The sequence below is a fragment of the Anas platyrhynchos genome, chromosome 18, assembly GCF_047663525.1.
Source record: "Anas platyrhynchos isolate ZD024472 breed Pekin duck chromosome 18, IASCAAS_PekinDuck_T2T, whole genome shotgun sequence".
NCBI classification, from domain to species: Eukaryota; Metazoa; Chordata; class Aves; order Anseriformes; family Anatidae; genus Anas; species Anas platyrhynchos.
In genome coordinates this window covers 13888411-13910106 of record NC_092604.1, presented here as the reverse complement: position 1 = coordinate 13910106, position 21696 = coordinate 13888411, and the positions used below count along the sequence as shown (strand labels likewise).

At 53.4% G+C, this 21696-nt stretch overlaps 1 protein-coding gene across 8 annotated transcripts in view; it reads right to left on the bottom strand.

Annotated features, from left to right (window-relative positions):
- Nucleotides 1-19945, bottom strand: part of MVB12B (multivesicular body subunit 12B) — a 65222-nt gene extending 45277 nt beyond the window's left edge. The window contains exons 1-7 of one of the 8 annotated variants that reach the window (XM_027471094.3): nt 19754-19945; nt 14759-14845; nt 13587-13709; nt 7505-7612; nt 4211-4307; nt 1178-1307; nt 773-892 (exon numbers count right to left, since the gene is read on the bottom strand). In XM_027471094.3, the coding sequence (XP_027326895.3) occupies nt 773-892; nt 1178-1307; nt 4211-4307; nt 7505-7612; nt 13587-13700 (569 nt within the window). In that variant the 5' untranslated portion in view covers nt 13701-13709; nt 14759-14845; nt 19754-19945. The other 7 variants (XM_027471092.3, XM_072025514.1, XM_005024431.6 and 4 more) reach the window with 7 other exon arrangements.
- Nucleotides 19946-21696: the final 1751 nt, after the last annotated feature.

The window sequence follows — 21696 nt, the reverse complement described above, 5'->3', positions numbered from 1 at the left end:
TCTGCATATTCAGTGTCTACTGCAAGACTAGAGCATAGTGGTCTAAGAAAAAAAAAAGGGGGGGCCAGCACTTCAAACCATGAGTGGACTGATTTTGGAGAACGAGCAAAACTTGTCTCCCTGTGCATGAGGGACTGTATGAACAGTTCTCCCTTTCCTTGGTCAAGGAGTGGGAAGCCAGCTTGGCTACCACAGTTCTCACCTGTTCTGCAGGGTAACCCACGTGTGCTTGGAAGCTACAAAAATTTTACACAGTACAAAACAAAGAAAAGGTGTAGCTTTCTGACTGTTTCCGTTCCTATGAAGGCTTTTTTTTCCCCCTGACTTCTTTAATCGTATGCCTTTGTGCAATGACAATCACAGGAACTTCCAATTAGGCAAACACTTGAAAGAATGACTCATTCCCTCACTATCAAATCAGACTACATAATTATCTGAACAATTTGAATAATTATTATTTTAATTTAATTATTAATTTTTGATTAAATTCTTAATTATAAAATTAATAAAATTTATAATTTCATGAATCTATTTAATCAATAATAAAATCAAATTTATAAATTAATTTAATCAATATAAAATTTATAAATCAATTTATAAATTATTTATCTATTTATAAAAATATTTTAATTATTAATTTAGTTCTTTTAATTATTATTATTTGAATAATTATTATTAGGTGTGCCTTTAGTCTAGAGTCCACCATGCAGGTGCTTTGCAACAATATGCCACGCTGCGTCAAGCAGAAGATGCTCGAAAGCAGAAAACTCACCTCGGCAGGTTAGGAGCTGGTGTTGAAGACGGTACTGGGGCAGGAGCAGCAGGTTGTGAAGACTCATGGTTGCGGGGAACTCTGCCCATCCGGTACCAAATGCCCATGCTGTTCAACTCCCTGTGTAGTTGACACAAAAGTCATTAATGCTGTGAGCACATGCTGCACACATACACAATTAGGAAACAGATAAATTTCACAGACACCTTGGATAGCAAGAACTATCTTAATCATGGAAAAAAGGGTTAGTTACTTCCCACATCAAACTCAGTAACATTTGTATTTACCTAAATATTTCCAATGATGAGCTTCATCTCATAAATGACTACTTCCCAATTACAGGAAAAGAAGATGCTTGGCACAATCACAAATATGGAAGCAGCTTCTAGAGCGAGGGGTACCTACCCTATGAACGTGTACTGAGGAGGGGCTTGCTTAGATCTACTCAGGATTCGAATATCACAGATTGCTGCCTCTGTAGAATCTCGAGGGATGAATTTAATGCACAGCCTCTTCTTTCTGAAAGCTACTTCTTCTGTAAAAACAAAACAAAACAAAAACAACAGAAGCTTTTTTTTTATGCAAGACAAGGGTATAAATATTATTTATTGTCTCTCCAGATATTTGGCAGATAATTACAGCAGGAACCAGAGCCAAAGGACATATATGTCAGAAAACCAGACAGTGCAGTGCCATTCAACGACTGAAGAAATTTTCTGTGAGCTCTCTGTACACTGTGCAGGAATTGTTACTGGGCACTGTGATAAACCAATACCCCCCACTTCCCTTTGTAGAGAAGATAAGGCATCACGCATGCCACAGCACACTGCACTAGGGAACAGAAGTGGCAGGTGATTTTCCCACTTCCATGTGCTTCTCATATTTGCTTCCTCTTTCCAAAGCAGCGTTTGACTCACTGGCCTGGATACCTAAGTATTTCTCCTACAAGCACTGCCTCTGGGAACATACCTGGAAGCTGCTGACACAAGTGGACAGTTTGTTCCGAGAAGTGCTTCCAACAGCCAAAGCAGGCAGAACACTCACAGAGCGCTGACAGGATGCGAGGTTTGGAGAGGTGACTTCTGCTAAGTGCTAACAACCTCTCCTGACTCCCTCAGCAAGCACTGAAACGATACTTCCACTACATCTGCCCTGGTGTCTTTGCAGGGTTAAAACCAGGTTTTAAAAGCAGAATTGCTGGGATCCCCAACGGGGTAACTGGGCTGTGCTGACCTGAGCTCAAAGGGCAGATGAATCTCCTGCATGGTGCCTTCTTGCTGTGTGTCACAGAGAAATTTCACTTGTTTCTGTGCCATTCATTGTAAAAAACTAAAGCCCACAATTAAGGCTTATCCGTACAATGAGTTCATGTATAAGCCTACTACCTGTCTGCATGCAGGTACAAACTACGTTCAGTTACGGGTCAGTTGCACAACAACGTGGTACTGGCACACTGACACAGATTTGCTCCACCTCACCCTAAAAATCTGTGGGACTCTCAACGTGAGCAGGGTGAGGTTTCCATCTGTGAACGCAGACAACTGAAAGACACGACAGAAGCTCTTACTGATAAAGTGGAAAAATCAAAAGTGCAGACACTGCATGAAAGTCTGAAAGCAACCAACAGGTATAAACAAGCACTGGGAGAAGAATAAAAGCCCTCCGGTTTAATATGAGTCAGTATTCTCCAGTTTAAAAATATGCCCTCACTTGAACAGATGGTAAGCAGTCCTGGCTCTGTAGGCTCCTGCTGTTTCGTAATCTTTACCTTGGAGAAAGCAATTCATCCTGGCCTTTGAAGCCTGCTGTCAGACCAGCACCAACAAACACACAGGCAGTGTGAGGTGTGTCACAGTGCAGCACCCGTGCGTGCCACGTCAGATTAACAGTGACGCTTTTTAGAGATATTACATACCTACATCCCTGAACTCTAATCCTTCTGCTTTGGGAAGCCAGGGCTTCTGACATACCTAGAACAGGTCTAAGGAGTCCAGGGCTTAAGGCTTCCGCATCTGAAAATTTTGTCAAGAACCACCAAAGAATGCTATATTTAATGTATTTATTACAAGTCATGCACCATTAGAGAAGAACATAGAAAAACGTATAACCAAAATATTTGGCTTTAACCAAATTAGCGCTTCTTACTCAACTTTCACAATATGTATAAAGCTGAGTACACTATTTGCTTTTGTCTTTGGTCTCTTTCACACTTGGATAGAGCCAGCAGTCTGTAGCAAATTTGGTTTAAGAGCTAGATCCATTAATTACTCATGCTTAACCACAGTTAATTTTAAGTAAACATATTATATACAGACAATCAAAATGTGCTCAGTCATGCTAACGGAGACAGGGATATGCACCACTTCATTAATACAGACAGTGCCACTGCTTTAAAGATTGTACGGGTTGCAATTCAATGCATTTTAAATTAATTACAAAGTCCCTTCTCACCTCTCTACCTGGACTTCTACAAAAGCTACGCCAACAGCTGACAACTGTCCAGTTCTCCCACAGGTGTGAATCTCCCACGCCACACGAGCTAAGGAATTCTCCAGGCAAAGGGGACGACCCGTGGGCTCAGTAACGGGCTGCAGAGCCTTTCACTTCTGGGTTACAGGTTCCAAACAGAACCAGGTCAGTAGCGACTGAAAAATGATCCTCCTCTGCTGCAGATCTGGATGAGTTACCCCCTGCAAAGCAGGCCCACACACCTCCTTTCTGTTCATAACCAGCCTGGATTTCTTTACTGGCAAGAACTGGTACCAGCCACCTACGCTCCCGCGTGGTAACCGTGCACTCAGCAGCAGCACCCGGTGCTGCGCAGCCCTCCCAGACAGCTCCCACGGGGCTGGCCCCAGGCTGCTTCGTACCAGGAGCCAAGAGCGCTCACTGCCTGCTGCAGGCTGGGCTGTTGTGACCAGACACGGCTCCAGCTGCTGCTGCCACAAGTCTCAGAGGATCGGAAGGCCCGTTCACGAGCAGTTTGCTTAAATGCTGCAGGAAAGCCATTTCTGCCCTGCAGAAACGAGGACAGTATTTCCCCTGGATGCCACACTTGTGGCTTCTCTCAGCAAGCTCAAACATAACCTCAGCACCGCCTGCCAAGACCTGGGCTTCTGTTTGTTTGCAACGGGTGGTGAAAGTCACGTGTGCATGAGCACAGCCCCACGTGCAGCCACTTTCCTTCTCGTACCTGTCTGTGAACACCCCCCTCACAGCAGCTCTGTTCCCGTGAGGCCCAGTTTGCCCTTGGGAAGAGGAAGAATAAACTGTTCCTTCCTGTGTGAGCAGGCGAGCTGGTGGCAGCCAGGCAGCAGCATTAACAAGCCTGGAGAGCACAGGAAGAGCTACCCCTGAAGATGCCCCCCGGAGCAGCACTCGGAGCATCCCGCTGCCCTGCACCACCCCACGGCGCTGCAGGAACCGACACCAACTTACGTGTATCAACGGTCTCCTGGATGGGGATGAAGCCCACAGGCAAAGTGTCCTTTATGTCAATGAGCTTCATATCAACCAAGACGTTGCCTAAATGGCTCTTTGAAGAGAGAAAAGAAACAGTCAACGATTAAGACGTGATCCAGTTCAAACCCAGCTTTTAATCCCCTTCTGAGCCCCAGGGTGCCTTGTGGCATCTGGCCACAGAAACAGGCGAGGAGATACCACGGCAACACCTGGACCTGTCCTTCCCCAGAAACTACAGAGACTGAATAGGAAATACCAGGCAGCTTTTGGCATTCACAGATTCAGCCGTCTCATCCACAGCTGCACTCCTGGATCCTCAGAAGAGGAACCCAACTCTTCCTTTTTGAAAGCACGGCAGCTCAGGGTACCAGCTCCAGCACCCCACCCCCTACACAGGTAACTTCACTGCTCGCTGCAAGAGGAGCTCGACGCTTCTGCGACAGCGATGGCAGAAAGCATTGCGGGAAGAGGATTCTTGCAGACACAGCCAGAGTCATTACATGCATTAGCTAATTAGTGCTGAACAGACACAGTTCTAGCTCCAAGCTCAGGCGTGCTCCAGAAGAGCAGGCCATTTGGAAGGAAGAGCTTCATTTAGAGTCCATATGAATTCTGATCTGATGCCTTGCCCTGTTAATCAAGGCTTGAAGAGCTAAAAATACAATTCAGAACGACAGCCTCCACGATTGTTTAGAGACCAGATTTTCTTTGCAGTTCTCGTTAAAGCCAACATTGCTCCCAGTAATCTGCATTCACGTGTTGAAGAAAAAGCCCTACACTTCAGATACTAGACAGCCTTTACAAACAGAAACGCAACACAGAAAAATTAAGATTTCATCCTAAGCCATCACACTTGCCAGAGTGTTTTACTGTTACTTGTTTCCAGGTACCTCCCTGATAGGTATTTTTTGTCTGGCAGACAAACTATTTCATGCGTATCTCTACTCTCTGGTTATTACTCTGAGCTATCTGAAAACATATTTGAATTTGTAGCCTTTGAACTAAGGGGAGATCAGGCTGGAGTTGATTTTGAGGTTTTGCGTTTCACAGTCAGCTCCTTGCCCCCAGGCCTGCAGCCCTGACCACCGGCACACACACGGCTTGTGTCCCCAGCTCACACCAAGCACCCGAGGCTGGGCAGCCCCCGGCTGCCTCCATCCCTCTGTCTGTGAGATGCGCCATTCCAGGTCTCCTAGATGTGACATTTAAATACCCAAAACATCCTTATAATTTGCCAAATATTTTAAGCTGTTGAGAATGATTGTTCTGATAGCGGGACACTGCAGGCTGTCCCCACTGCAAACCAGGTAACTATGCTGCATCACTCTGCTAACATGTTCTTCTAGCCGAGTAGTTCCCACCGTTCTGTAAAAAAAAAAAAACACAAACAAACCAACACAAACACCCCCATGCATAAAGCCTGCAGCCCAAAGAGCAGCAACGCCCGCAGGTCCAGGTGAGCCAGTGCTCTGCTACCTGGGGGCCCCAGGCTGGGTGCAGCTCATCGCAGCCCTGCATGGCTGGGGCAGACCGAGGAGATGGAAAGCTCTGCTGGGCTGCTCTGCACCAGATAAAAAAAAGCCGCTCATCTGCCCCCCTCCTCCCAGGCCACACAACCTGCATTTCCAAGCTTCCTGCAGGTGGGGGACCGGGAGTGCTGGTCAGATGTGTGCTCCTTGGGGGCTGGCAGGCTGGCTGCACCATCTACCCAGCATCTCTGCCTCACAGAGAGGCCCCAAGCACACAAAACCTACAGCCTTGAGCAGCGTGAGCTGCACCCTCTGCTGAGTTTGGATAGAGGAGTGTCCTCAGGACAGAACCCACTCACAGGTGTGAGCAGGCTGACAAACCTCAGGAAACCCACCGCCCGAAGAGAGGGAGCTCCCTGCCACCCGTGGTCCCTCCGCAGCTCAGCCTGCGGCTGCTGCCCAAAGCCCAGCAGCACCCACCTGGCACAGGCAGCGAGACAGCCCCTGCGTGGGGCACGGCCGCTTGCACTGCTCCTCGCACATGCGTCTGCTGTGCAGCTGAGACCCCCCTCTCGATCCCCCCCCTTTAATTCACTCCTCATAAATACGAAGAACATATTCCCGTGCCATGCTGAGCAGATGATTCATGCCAAAGCCCAACAGGCACTGACTGGGGGGATTTACGCTGTCTCCAGTAGCCAGTAGTTGCTACTATCCCATAATTATTTCTGACAACCTTGCATTTAAGGTAGCCGCAGATAAACTTAATACCCAAATGATCACAAATCTTTCTGTTTAGTACCCTCCCTACCTATCCTGGTGCTATTATTCCTGCTGCTGCAGGTACTAAAGGCTAAAAAACCAGGTACTGTCCATCCAGCTGAGGAAGCAGTATTTCCCATGGCTCTGGAGCTTCATTTTAATCTGGAGAAAGTGGAAGGAATAAAGGGCAAATGCTGGAAATAGGCAGGCCTTTGTTTTTCCTGGCAAGATCTGCGATCAGCCTCCAAAGTCACGGCCGCTTTTCCGTTCCCATTGTTGGTAAAAGCACGAAATGGTACCTCCATACCCTTGACAATTGCGTCACTGTGAATATCCAGAATACCAAGAAAAGCAGAATTACCCACTAGATGGAGTGCATTCATTGTAGAATTAAATAGCTCCTCCAGAAAAGAGGAAGTCTTCACACTACCCTCAACTGAAAAATTAAAGGAACACAGCAGAAGGCGTCAGGCTCTCGCTGCACATGGTCTCCCCCCTTCCACAGGAGATGTGGGCAGACATAAGCTCATTTCTGATCACTGGCAGTTGTTTAATAGCCATACTAGAAGACTGCAAATATAGGGTGGTATAAGCACAACGTAGACAAATTTTCAAGAATGAACACAAAAAATAAGGAAAAATGTAAACCTGCAGGAAGACAGGTGTGATACCCCTGGACTCAGAAACTAACACTTCCTTTGTCAACATTACCTGCAGCATTTATTTCTCTGTGTAATTAGAGCTAGAAATCTAACAGGATTTGGAACATGCAGCACCCATTGCTAGAGTAAGAGGGGTGCTGAACTGTAAACACTCACTCTTCTGCTGGTTTTGTTACAGATTTCACCAGTGATTTCCTTCCATGAAGAACATAAACAAAACACAAATATCTGGCCATTGCAGCTTGCCTCCTTAGTCACCAAAACACAGTTAAATGCCTGCTTGAATTATAACTGGCTCAATAAAATGAATCACCTTGTGGGTAAGAACATAGCAGGCACAGATACAAATCATGCAGACACTCAGCAAACGGACTTACATTTTCTTTTGAAAATGATCTTGTGAAGCACAGGTATCGCGTGACCTTGGATTTAAATAAGCCATCTTTCCAGAGGTCAGCATCCAAGCCATCTGCTGTTTGTGCAACCTGGAAAGAAGAGACAGAGGGAGAGAGGAGACATGTGAGCCAAGATAAAGTTAATGTATGTGCAGGACTACTTCTTCAGACCTCTTCTAATTAACAGCAGCCTGAACTCTCACAGCATCTCATTATTTCTTCACAAGGTGCAGTGCAAAGAACTTCCAAGAGGAGGTATAAAAAAAGTTCTAGAAGTGCTGCCGCTTGGGAGTCCATTGATTAAAGATGCTCTGACAAAAGCTGTTCTAATGAGGAAACAGCAACTTGGCTGCAGTCTCCAAACAACAGTTAGCAACAGTCAGCACATGGAGGCATTCGTTACTGCCACAGGTGCCGGGGCACGCTGCAAGGAGGGCTCCATCCCAACAAAGCCCACGGCCGTCTGCAGAGAGATGGCCCCGGGGCTGACCAGGAGCCACAGCCACTTCTCCTGACAAAGGCCAGAACAAGAAGTACTCCCACAAAAGTCTTTAAGCCTTTCCTTGTGATTTCACATGATTTAAACTGGATTAAAAAGTCACTTCAAAGGAGTGGTGACACTACAACAGTTACAGCAGAGAGGCAACTCCAAGCCCTTATGCCACTCATCCCACTGCCCGACTGGGGCTGCTGCTCTGGAGCACCTGCATTTCGCTCCCTCGGGAAGATGAAAAACTCGGGTATGTCGCTTTCATGCCTCAATTTCCCTTCCTCTTATGAAGGCTTTGCCCTGCACACACAGCAGAGCTCTGGAGCTGACCCATCAGCACAGGGCACAGCCCCTGCTCTCGTGGCACAAGAGGTGCATCTGCTGCCTTCCCCCGACCCACAGCTCCCCAAGCACCAGACCCCCACTGAAGGCAGACCTAACTGCATTCACTGCCTTCAGGCCCACTCCCAGACACTGCTTCTCCCCAGGGCAAACTGGAAGCAAGCTTGCAAGCCTTCATCAGCAGAAAACATCTGAGTGCAGGATCCCCACGAAATTCACCCAGACAACAGCCCATGCTGCTTCCCAGCGTGACGCCAGTTTACCTGCCAACAGCTTCCACACATTCTCTGTGCGGGTGCAGACGTTTCCAGGACTCCCTAAAGGAGGTAACAAGAGCGAGCCCCGGGTCCCAGCACAACCCAGCTCCGGGTGGGACCGTGCCAGGTCCCCCGCCGGCAGGGGGCACAGGGCAGGAGAACCAAAGGCCACAGCCTCAGCTTGCTCTCGCCACCAGCACAGCAGCGAGGCTAACATGGGAGCACGCCCTGCTCGGCCGCCTTCTGAGCTTCAGGAGAGGCTTCAGGAGCTCACGACGCTGACAGGCCCACCGCTAAGAACACCCGTAACGCCGTTATGCCTTACGGGGAGAAAGCGATGAGCAGGCAAAGCAGGGCCAGGAAAGTAAACTCCAGGGAAAATAATCTGTTAACTACCAAAAATTTGGTATCACTGCAAAAGCTGAGAGTTACGTGTTGAGCACTGAAACACGCGATGAATGCTCCCAACAAGCCGCTTAAAGACTTACGCTGCACACGCTCAGCTTCAAGCACCACCTCCCGAGACCCAGCTCAGCAAAATGCCTCATCTCAGTGCCCCCCTCACAGAGGGAACGTGGCCTGCAGGCTGACGGCTGCTTCTAGCAGCCCAGGGGAAAGCCCTGGGCACTTGTGCACCTCAGCAGCAGTGCCCTGTGAAAGAACGAACACCTGCAAGCAGCCTTCGCCATTCCCACCCTGCACGCAGTCGTCCCAACAGCAACCGCTGCTCTCAGGATCTCTGCAGAAGAAACAAACGTGTGCACAGAAGGAGTAAGGCAGGAGAAGACGCCACCTCCCAGCTGATTCACGGCACAGGCCCGAGGCACGACCAGTGCTCGGGGCCGGGCGCTGTTGGCAGCCGGGGCGCTGCCAGGGGCCCTGCCCCAGCGGGCGCCGTGCCCGCGGTGGAGACGAGGCAAACACCAGCAGAAGGGCAGCAAAAATGAAACACTTAAAATCCACACACATCCCCCTCCCCTAAGAGTCAGTCAGTCCTGATGAAAACATTCAGACAACAGACTGATTAAATAGAAAACCACTGACATACTGGGACACGCTGCTTGAATTCCAAACAGTTTGAGGGACTACAACCAAATTTAATTACTTTGTTAACAATATCGTTCAAGTTCTGCTGTTCATTTTCTCCTCTGTTAGGTAGCTTTTTCTTTGTTCCCACATTAAAGATGCTCAAAACTCAACAGGTAACAACAAACCCAGTCTGAAGCTGTAAAAGCAGCGCTACACAGGTTGCTGCCAAATTCAGCTTTGGATTTTAAGCCCTGTAAGTTTTAGGACTTCTGTATGACTTACACCAACAGGTGACTGTTGAGATGGCAGTGTAACACCGCAGTTGACACCACCTCCTTTACAGCTAGCTGCCCCAAAGACACCCGATTCTGCCAGCTGAACGGCAGGAAGGCTCCAGCACGGGCGTGTACCAGCTGGCACCTCTGCCTTCCCAGAGGAGGGAGCCTGGCAGTGTTCTGCCCTGACTCAGCACTGAAAAAATCCTCAAAAAGCAATAACAGAAAAAAAATAAAAACCACATCACAAACCCTTATAGGCAACTACCCTGCAATTCTAACGCCTCAAATCTCAAAGCGGTTGAAGTCAGCTTCCCAGCCAGTCACCGCGCACAGCACTCCTCTTTGGGAAGGTGCTGGGACTCTCTCCCTGCAGCCCTGTTCCGGCCTCCCCCCGGGAGGGCATCCCTGCAGAGCTGGGGCCTGAGCCCAAGCTCCTCCGGCACCTCCCTGCCCAGCCAACCCGCTGCCCACCACCAGCGCCGCGCAGTGCGCACCCCGAGCCGCTCCTCCCGCACGGTGCTTAGGGCAATGCAGGTATAAAACAGAAAGCAGCCAGGGCTGAGACCTCACCAGCTCCCACGGGCACGCCAGGCAAAGCCATGCCTGCTGCTGCTGAAATGCAACACTTGCAGGCGCTATCCCCAGCGATTAATCTGAACGCTGTGGCTCCGCACCATCCTGCTGAAGCCTCTTTCCAAGCCTGGAGAATGTAAGCATGCATTAACTTGTCAGAAAACTCACAGGGAAAGAAAACAGAGTAACATAAACAGGAAACGTCTTACATCATCTGCTAGGCTCCTGCAGGCAAGGAGGATCCCCACCACCCCTGGAAGCAGAACCGTGCCCGAGCTGCGTGAGGGCAACGTGCCCACGGTGGGGTAACGCGAGAGAGGAAGGATGTGGAGAGACTGCAGCAGGCCTGTCCCAGCAGGATGGGTGCTGAGCAACCCCAGCCCACGTCTTCCCTGCTTTGGTAAGGTGTGAGGAACGTGCAGGATGGTGGAGATGGTGCCCAACACCCCGGCCTTACTGAGGGAGCAGTGGGGGTGGTACTCCCAGATCTGGGCTGGCTCCAGTGTGGCTGCTCCAAACTTCTTCCTACCCCCTTGTCTGCAACGACCACCAAAAGCAGGCGGGAATCCCAGCGTTCACACACTGCAGACGTGTGAAGCATAGCCACAAGCTCTTCCAGGTCACAGCCCATGCCCTGCTGTCAGGAGCTGTCTGGGCCCAGAGGACCAGGAGGGGTACGGACAGAGAATGAGAGCAGAGGGGGCAGGGACGGGCTGCAGAGGGAAAGGGAATGTGGAGCTGAACAGCCAGGTGCCTGCCCGCCTGGCACAGCACCTTGCCAAGCACAAGGGAAGGTCGTTCTCAGAGCTGAAGACGTTCCTCAAGTGCACGCCACAACCAGCCGGACACAGAGGAGCGGCACGTGGTATGGAAGGCGTCTCCCAGCCAGCTCCTCCAGCCGCGCAGCGCCCTGCACCGGCATGCTGCTACTGGCAGCCCTGGGCCAGCTCTTCTGGCAAGCAGGCTCCCTGAACTGCCTGCCCCCCGGCAGGGGCTGCCCCCACCCCTGCCCCAGCACCGCAGCCCCAGAGCAACCCGCAGCGCCGAGCTGGCCTCGAGCCTGCAGCGCGGGAACCACTCCTCCCTCCTGTCCCCAGCCCTCCGCCCACCTCTCCTCCCTTTCCTCCCCACCTCTGGGCTCAGTCCTGCCAGTTTGGGCAGATTTTCAGGAATCTACATTCAGACACATTCCATGTGTGTTGGCAAAATCCGGTCCTTGGTGCTTCAGCGATTAAAAGATCTGGAGAAACCTCGAGCCTGGTACTGCTCCGGTCCACACGATGGCCACGTCTCTGAACCTGCTACAGTCTTCACCTCCACATTCAGAAGAGCGCTTCTGCATGCTTGGTTTTGTGCCTTGAGATACTCCAGGCTGGGTTCCAGAGAGGTCGTGGGGAGGTGGTGCCCCCGCACCCCACGTGCGTCTGACTCGTGCAGAGGAGCCCCTGCCCAGACATCCATGCAAGAGGGGCACAGCCCCGCGTTCACCTGCCCCAGGGGCTGGTAACCAGGACGTGTCGTGACCCCTGGCACAGCCACACCACAGCAGGCGCTGTGCAGGTATCCTGTGAAGGATACCGAAGGCAGTTCCTGGCGGCCCAGCACAGCCCCAGGCACAGAGCCACGCTGCGGCTTCGCCACACACACGGCTGAAGGAGGAAACGTGTGGAAGCCACGCATCAGGTAAAGAAACTGCAGCCAGCAGACACCACCGCTGGCGACAGCAGGGACCATTGGCCCTGGGTCAGAAGAGCTCCTTGTAAACGCAAAGCAAAACAGAAAAATCAGAGGAAAGGCAGCCTCCACTCTGTGCCCCCCAGGAGAGAGCAACCCACATTCACAAGCATTATTACAACACCGCTGTAATTGGATTAAGCCACAGGAAGAATCTTTTATCTTGTTTAGTTTAAACTGTGCTAGTGCTAAAGTTCCCTATTAAACCTCAGACAGGCTATCTGGGGTGAGCAGCTCTCTGCCCAGCCATTTAGGCAGAATGCAATTCTGTTATCACAACTCTCACATTGTCCCATGCTCCTTTATCAGGGCAAGCAGCTAATTACACAGCCTGGCTCACACAGGTAATCAGCACTCAGAAAAATGCAGTAAATGCAAAAACCCCTCCAGGTCTCTCAGGAGCCTTTTCTCACACACACACACACAGACGCAGACACACCGCCCCTTATTTCAGCCTGATCCCTTTTCTTCCTTCTCACACCATACAGGGCATCCTGCACAGCGATCCAGCGATTGTACGTGACCCAGAGCTGTAAATGTGTGAGCAAAGCCGCAGTCCATGGGTTTCCACGCTCAGCTACACAAGCTGTGTGACACTGAAAACCCAAGGTGTGATGTAGAGCAGCTGGAGGATACACAAAAAGGGACCACGTCTTCCCAAGCAGTACTCTGCAAGGTCAGCATTTCATGATGTTTCACTGTTTGGGACACTCACTTTATAGGCAAAAAAACAATCATGTTGGTGGCTATACAGCAACCAGTCCAGGGAACAAGCAGTCGTTACGCTGTGTCCTCCATCCACCCATTCCCATGTTCATCTCTACTGTATCCAGCTGCCTTTTCCTGCTGCCCAGCCTCCTGCCAACGCTTAATTTAGAGGTTTGCATTCTGTCCATCAAAATTGCCCTTGCAATTTCAGCTGGTTGTGAAGCTATTTGCTTCCCAATCTGGAGCTTCTCATCATTATCGCGCAGTGCTGATGTGTGGGATTAAACAGCTGATGTGGGATCCATTTATTCAGAGATGTAATTTGCGCGATACTTAGGAATCCTTCAGGATGGATGTTACTAGGATCAGTAAATTTACTTGCCACAGTGGCCAGCTGTTTCTGAAAACCTCTCCTCCAGGTAATTACGCTCCTCTTGGAGCACAGATGAAGTGGCATGACTGCACCCACAAACCTCCACTGAGCAAATGCACTGCTAAGTACCTTGGGCTGAGAGGTGGGCAGCTGGTTACCAAATTACTTCTTCAAACCCGTCTGATGGCAAGCCCTCTGTGGAAGAGATGCTGCTCCCAGCAAAGCCTCATTAATGCAGAACCAAAGCAGTAGCGAAAGCAGCTGAAACACCTCTACTTACTACATCATAACCTGTCGGTGCACGGTTCCGGGATGCAACCACACTGACGCCCGTGATGGGATCCATCGGCAGGTCAGGCAACGCATCGGAGAGGTCTCGCACTTCAGGCATCATGGACTGATCCTGAAAGAAAGGCACAGCATTAAAGGGCTGCTGGGCAGCGCACCTCAGCGGCACAGAGAGCACCGAGAGCCTGCGTGCGTGCATGCCACAGTGCTTGTGCTGCAACACCACAGACTGCCAAGTTAAACACAGGATTAGGCCAGACACACCTTCTGCACCTTCATTTGCTTTTGATAAGAAGGTATGTTTGTGCAATGCCCAACAGGTCTGGAATTTGAGCAAGCAGCCTCTTCTGAGATTAACTTCACTGTTTCCAGGACATTTAGCATGGGCTGGTCTCCATCTACCAGCGATGGGAAAACCCAAGTTCATCCCTTCCCCCCCAGATAAAGAGCAAATTTCACCCCCCAGTCAGGCTGGTTGAAGCAGCTCTGCCATTTTAAGCAGCAAGAAATCTGCTGGTAATGGCTTCGTTACGAGGTTCCCCGTCCAACACAGGCACTGGGCACAGCGAGGGCTCCCCGGCGAGGCATCAGTCTCACCGCACCCTCCTGAATGCGACCGCCTTCACGTAGCAGCACAGATGTATCTGGCACTATATGCAAATCTCTGCTTGCTGCAGGGAGCGGAGCGCCAGGGGAGCACATGAAGCAACACAGGACGGTCTGATGCAAAGCAGACAGAGGCCTGAGCATCCTCCAGGAACAAGGGAGAAGAGCACTGAATGCTTCAGGGGAAAGAGCCGCAAAGAGGGAGAGAAGCGGGTGAAACCAACCCATTTGGAGAGATGCTGCTACTGGAAGCAGGGGGAGAGGACAAGAGAGCTGCCAAAATAGCTCACTGAGGAGGAGGAGAAGGAAAGGTGCCACTGCCTCAGCAAGTGGTCTCCTGCAGAGGCCGGCAGCCAGAGCCAGACCTCTCAGGCTCTCGGGAAGGACTGCCCCAGGACACTGCCCCCATGCACCTGCAGACAGAAGGGCAGCACCGTGTGCGGAGGCGCACCGCCGTGAGCAGCCAGACAAGCTGAGAACCACAGCTACCTCTCCAGTTCCCTCTTAAGAGCAATGAAACCCAGCGCTTCGAGGCCATGGAGATGGCCAGTTACTTACTGCTCCTAGAAAAGGCAGAGGTGAGTGCTGGTGCCAGTAGGACCTGGGTTTTACACTTCACAGTGCCCAGTCTGAACAAACATCGTGCTGCAGGCGACAAAAAAAGAGCAAGTCTGGGCCCTGTATAAATAACAATGGCACACAAACAAGCAGACTGCCTGAAGCGTCCAAAACAAAGGAAACAAGTGCTCGAAATGACGGAAATACCACTGCCAACGACCCAAATCAGGACAGAGCTTTGCTTCAGCGCCTGGTAAGCATCCAGCACGCAGGCAGCCAGCTGAAGCAGGCCCACACAATTTAAGCTTCCAAAGCACAACCAGAAGGGCACCCTGACCCCTACCTGCTCACCCCCTTCCCCTCACCGCAGCCTCCACGTTGTCAGGGCCAGCAGGGAACAAAGTGCAGCTGTGCAGCTAACAAAGCCACTGGGTGCTGCTCAGACAAAGCCAGCCCTGCTGCACGTCCACACTGTGCCCACGAGCTGCTCAAAAAACCTCGCAGATGACGCAGAAACTGCCTAAAACAAGCAGAACTCAGCAAACTTAACGTGACTCTAATAAAGAACTCGCGATGTGTTCTTCATACGAATGCACGTCTTCCCAAGTCGCTCACGGTAATTTGGTGACTTGCTGTTACACAGCAGGAGCTGGGGGGTGACGGATGCTGACAGCGGCTGCTGTTGGACCGCTCGGAGCCGCGGTTCAGGTAGGTGATGGCACTCCCCAGTGCGCCACGGAACGGCACGCAACAGGCCTCAGGGCTGGGGGCTGCGCGGGGCGCTGAGGACAGGGAGGGCTCGGCCACCCCGCCCGGCCCAGCCCGGAGCTGCCCTCAGCCCAGGGAAGAAAGGCACCTCTGTCGCAGGGCCTCTCGCGGGCCGGACGCACGGCACGGCAGGGGGAGGGGAGAGGAAGCCGCATCAATCCGCACTTTGTCAGGGCTCACACAAAGCCCCTGCGCGGCGGAAACAGCGGAGGCCGCGCACGGAGGCGTGGGGCTTCCTGACGGGGCGCAGGACGGGCAGCGGGCACCGAGGGTCCCCAGGTGGTACCAAGGATGCATCTGGAACAGACACGGAGCGGCAGCAACCAGTCTGTGCACCCAGACCAACGTCATCCTGAGCTCTACACGGGTCAAAGAGGAGTTTCTGGCTGGGCAATCACACCGACATCAGCTACATCTCGCTTCTCCCTCGGGGTGCTTGCTGCAAGTTTGGTTTCTTTTCTAGCATGCCTTTGAACTTAAAAATAATAGAAAAACCAAACAGTGAAAGAACAAATTAAATCGAGAAGGATTCTATAAATACTCCTATCAGACAGCTTGTTATTTTAACGAAGTTCTCTTTAAACAACAGAAGTTTGACCCACACGCCTGCCTAGCACCGTGGTGGCTGGGAACTCAAAGCAGCTGACCAGGGACCAGCCCGTCACATCCCACGCTCAGCTCTGCTCGCCGAGCTCTCTGAGGGCCTCTGCTGCTCCTCCTGCCGCATGGTTGTTCTGGGAACAGCCCACAACAATCACAAGAGCATTCCTCCCCTCAGCTGGGAGCATGCTCCCTGGAGGTTCTCAGCTGCAGGGCCACATCCAGCTCCCAGCACCGAGGGGATGCCGGGCACGACCCCGGGACAGGACGTACCGCCAGCCCCGCCAGGACTGCTCAGACGAAGCCTGCAGGGAGAGGCCGTGCCTGCCCCGAGACTCCCTGCCCCGCACCGCTGCACGCATCCCGCCAGCACCGGTCCCGCACGCAGGGCAGAGCGGGATGCCCACAGGACGAGGATGCACAGCTTTGGGCTGCAGCGCTGCCAGCTTTGCTCTGAACACCTCTGGCAGCCTCGAGCCGGCTGTGGCACAGGGGGCAGGAGGTGTGGGGGTCCTGGGCAGCCCGATCCCAGCTGCACGATGGGGCTCGCAGCAGCTACTGGGGAAGCCCTGCGCTGGCCAGCATGGTGGGAGATGGACCGGCAGAGAGGCAGGTACAGGGGTACAGGCCCTGTGCCCTGCCAGGCCGCTGGGAACAGCGCCCACGCTCTCGGCAAGCTCTGCGCAGGGCTTCAGACTGCTGCAGGTCAGCAGAGCCTCATCTTCCTCGTGGCGGCCCGAGAACGCAGGCAGACTCCCTCTCCAGAGCAGCAGGCAGGAGTATCAGAAACTGACCTTCCTGGAACAAATGCCAGCAAAACCAGCCCAGCCCACCAGCAAAGCCAGCGCTCCTGCTCCAAGCCCAGCAGCAGGCGCCCTGCAGGCAGCGGGCACCGGGCAGGCTCCGCGCAGAGCAGCTGACCGGGTGTCCACGAGTCTCGGTGCCGGGAAGCCCCCAGCCCGCGGAGCAGAGGCCTCGCAGGCAAGGCAGGGGAAGCGGCCTTCTGCCTGGCCCTCCTGCCACCCAGCCGCAGGGCAAACAGGCACGGCGCGGAGAGCAGAGGGGGCGCAGGCAGCACAACCCTGGGATCGCCTGTTTCCATCCTTTCTGCATCTCTCACTCTTGCTAGCTCATCTCTGATTTTATTAGTTTATCCTAGGCACACTTTTCTACTGGCTTCACTGTCCATTTAGAGCGTTACAGGATGGCGACCTGACCACATGCACTGCTGAGCTTTGGCTGGGACACAGGCGTAACAAAGGAACACAGTTTTAGAGACAAATGCGTTATTTTGAGTTTGTGCAGCGCTCTCCCCTCCTGGTGTTTCTTTTCAACAAGTGAGGCAAGCTCAGGAGCTGGTGGCAGGTGAACAGATCTGGGGACGTATCTGCCATAGAAACTCCATGCTGGCAGCAAAGCAGGCCAAGTCCTGAAGTTAAACAGACTTGGAGAAGGAATGGTCTTACTGGTTCTTCCTTCAGCTGCAAGCCCTGCACTGTGACACTACCTGGCTCTTCCCACAGAGCAGAAAACCATGAGCTAAGGCAAAACTGAAAAAAATAAATCAACTACCCAAGTTCCTGCGCTCTGCAGGAAATACTCCCATCAAACCAGAGCAGACATGCTGCCGAAACACTCATCCACGTGCTCGGGTTATCGCTGCCTCATCTCGTGAAGGAGGCAGGTACCGCCGGCACAGCACGGACTGCACCAAGTTTACCCTGGGGCTCCCCTCCGCACACCCGGTCCCCCCACGGGGGCTGCCAACCCTCGGGAACAGGACACAGCCCCTGCCGGGCTGCTATTTCTGCTCCCGAAGCACAACTGTTTGAGCCAGAACAGGAACAGGAGACCGCGGCAGGACATGCAGCTGGGACCCCCAAAGCCTTGGTGTCAGCTCTCACCAAACAGAGGCGCGTCTGGGACTGTCCCCACACCGACCCCCACCCCCCGCCAGCCTCCCCCCGCAGCTGGGGAAGTGCCGCAGCTCGTCACCGACCCCAGAGGAAACAGGAACCCCAACACAGGGAGAGCGAAACCCAGCGCTCGCATTGCTTCACAGCAGATGGGCAGTCACTTGCGAGGAGTGTCCTATTTCAAACCAAAATAGATTTCCAAATGCAGATGACCTTCTACCGGGGCAGCAAAATTTAAATGACATTCAGTTTGCTTATTTCTGTCTTGGTACCCGTGTGGACAAGTCCCCGGCAGCCACAGCGCCTTAAACCTTGGGACTCACTTAGAGAAGCGGGCACTGCAGAACTGGAACATTTTGTATTTATTTTCACACCTCCAGCAGCTCAAACGAAGCCTTCTTCCCAGTACGCTGAGACAATACGATAGGCAAAGCAGAGAGTTACAGCAACGACACCAAACCACACCGCTAACCTGCCACGGGACACGACAGGCTCCACCAAGCTTTGTGTTTGCACGCTCTCACTGGGTTTAAAATAAAAACAGGATGGGGAAATGTAAATTTTAACGTGACCAGCTGAACTCCTGAAGCCCAGCTCTCCCATTGCAGCTGAGGACCCAGCTGGAGCTGTAACGACCAGTCCGCGAGCATCCCAACTCAGGGAAGGCCGAGCAGACACTAAAGCTCTGTGGGTCTTTGAGAACCCTTCCAGAAACCAGTGAAAACTCCTAAGCACCGGCAGTGTAAGAGGTGAGCCAACAAAACTTGGGCAGCCCAGCGTCCCCTTTCCGGCTCGTTCAGCACAGACACACAGCGCGTGTTCGTCACCTCCAGCTGAGCAGAAACCTCCGAGCAGGGCTGAGGGAGGAAAAAGAGCAACCGAGCACATCCACGCCACAAACACCTGCAGCAAAGACCGAGAGAAAGGCGGCACTGGGGGGATTTCTGTAACCAGCCACACGACGCCCGCAGCGAGCTGTTCGCTAGGCCACGGCTCCAGGACTCGGCCAGACCCCGGCCGCCGAGGCTGCGGCCCCCGGGAGCCCCCCGCGGCCCGGCCCTGCCGCAGGCGGCGCCCCCAGCTCAGGGCAGCGCCGCCGCCGCCCCGCGCCCGCCGGCCCCGCGCGCGGGGAGCGACCCCCGGGGGCGGGCACCCGGCCCCGGCGGCACCGGGGGCTTCGCGGCGGGCCCGGCCCCACGCGCGGAGCTCCGGGAGGGGACGGGATGGGATGGCCGGGCCCCGCCGGGCCCCGCCGCGCCGCCCCGGGCCCCGCGGGCGCTGGCAGGGCCGGGCCCGGTCCCGCAGCCCCGGCCCGGCCGCGCCGAGGCCCCGGGGACACTTAACTGTTGCCCGCGCGGCGGGCGGCGGCTCGCGGCTCCCCCGGCGCAGGCAGAAGCAGCTCCTCATCGCCCGGCGGGGCGGCGCAGGGCGGCGCGGGGCGGCCCGGCGGGAGGAGCGGCGGGGGGGGGGAGCGGCCTGCGCGGCCGGGCGGAGCGGCGCGGGGCGGGGAGCGGCGGCGGCCGGGGCCTCGCCCGGCGGGGCTGGGGGCCGGGGGCCCGGGCCCGCGCTGCGGAGCGGCGGGGCCGCAGCACGGCGCAGCTCGGCCGCGCCCCGCTCCCCGCCGCCGCCGCGCACGCCCAGGCCCCGGCCCCCGCCCCCGCGCCCCCCGGCCCCGGCGGCCCCCGGCCCGGAGGAGCCGCCCCGCACTCACCGGCGCGGCCTCCACGCAGCGCCCGACGCGAGGCCGGCACCGGAGGCAAAGCCCGGCCCGGGGCCGCGCCCGCCGCCACACCCACGGCGGGGGCTGGCGGGAAGCCCCGGGGGGGGGACGGGGACGGGGTCCCGCGGGGAGCAGCCCCGGGCCCGGCCCTCGAGCGGTGCCCCCGCCGCACGGACCGGGAAGCAAAACCCGAAACTTTGCCAAGCCAACGCTGCGCTGGAAACCTCTGAGGAGCTGCTCCTGCCGCTGTCACCGAACCGCGAGGCAGGGCCCCTGAGCTCCTGGAAGGCAGGCAATGACCCGAGGAAAAAGAAGCGGAGAACTGGAGCTCCTGAACTCATCCTAAACCAAGCTGCATCTTGGAGAGCGGCAGCAGCTGTTGTAGGCTAAGGAAGAGCAAACTGCACCCAACTGAGCTCGTTCTCTTCTTGAGAGGACAGCTTGTGGTGGCTAGGGGACAAGCAGTTCTGGGAGCCCCCCCTAGCTTCAGTGATATATTTGATTCTACCACTCACCAAGGCCAAAAATCAAACTAAGCAGGCACAGTCCAGAGAGTTAAGGGTTTGACAGGGCAGCTGGACAACCAGAAGCCATCAGAGGCCCACTCACAGCACAGAAGACACCTTGAACAGAGGTTCTGTAGCGTTCTGGTTCTGCACATTATCACCACATTCCAGTGATGAAATGAGAGCACAGTTGCTAAATTAGCAGACGATGCAAATCATAGCATAACCTGGAACAGCAGTGTATCCTGCAGCTGTAATCATGTAATCCTGCAGCCATCCTGCGTTCAGCTCTGAGCACCTTACTTCAAGGGAGATCATCAAAAATAACCTGAAGAACAGGAAGATGGATGTAAGGACTGACATCAATAGCTTTTGATGCAAGACTGAAAGAGTTGAAGTTGTTACATGAAAAAAATGGGCTGAAAGACGAAGTAAAAGAGGGGAAAAAAACATTAATTTGTAGGTGCATTAAAGAGGAGGGCAATGAACTGTTATGTCCTCTGTGGCTAGATGAAATGGTGGGTGTGAATTGCAGTAAGAAAGGTTCTGCAAAGGTATGGTGAAAAACTTTACAATGAGGCAGTGAAGCACAGCCTGGACAGTTTTTCACAGGATCACTGAATTGTAGGGGTTGGAAGGGGCCTCCAGATATCATCAGGTCCAACCCCCCGCCAAAGAAGGTTCCCTAGAGCAGTTGGCCCAGGTAGGCATCCAGATGGGCTTTGAGTATCTCCACAACCTCCCTGGACAGCCTGTTCCAGAAATCAGATCAGTTTTGTCCCTGATCAAGTTAAAAGACCTCCTAAAAGCAGTTTTCAGACATCACTCAGCATTCCCTCGGGGCAGGCACCAGGCAAGGTGGTCCCCCAGGTCTGTTAAAGAGAAACACTACCTGCTGCCTGCACAGAGCCAGTTTCATTTGTCCTGGAAACACGGTGCTCCTGTCCCATCTGCCATTTCCCTCCAGTAAAGCACGTTAAATTTGCACTTGCTGAACAGAGGTAATAGCCACCTATTCTTAACCACAGCTCTGTTCCATCACTGTTCAACCAAGGCATTCTGGCTTCAACCACATGCAGCCCTGTTTGCTGGTAGTGGCTTCTGGGTCTAAAGACTGAAATACATGTATAGAGAGATAAGGAATACAATGCCTTTTTTTTTCTCCTCTTTCTCTTTATTTGGAGAGTAATTTAGACAGAAGGAAAGATGATGCCTGGTGGAAAAGAGAAATATGTCCCATACATAATATATGCCCCAAATGCCCTATTACAAATACAACAAGATTTCCTGAAGTGGAGAAGTTGTTGCACATTACAGTGTGCTAATGCTCCCCCACGGAGATGCTGATACTGAGTCTTTAGTGTAATAATATTAAAAATCCTCGAGTTTCAATAAGATTCTCCCTGCTACCACAGCAGTATGAAATGA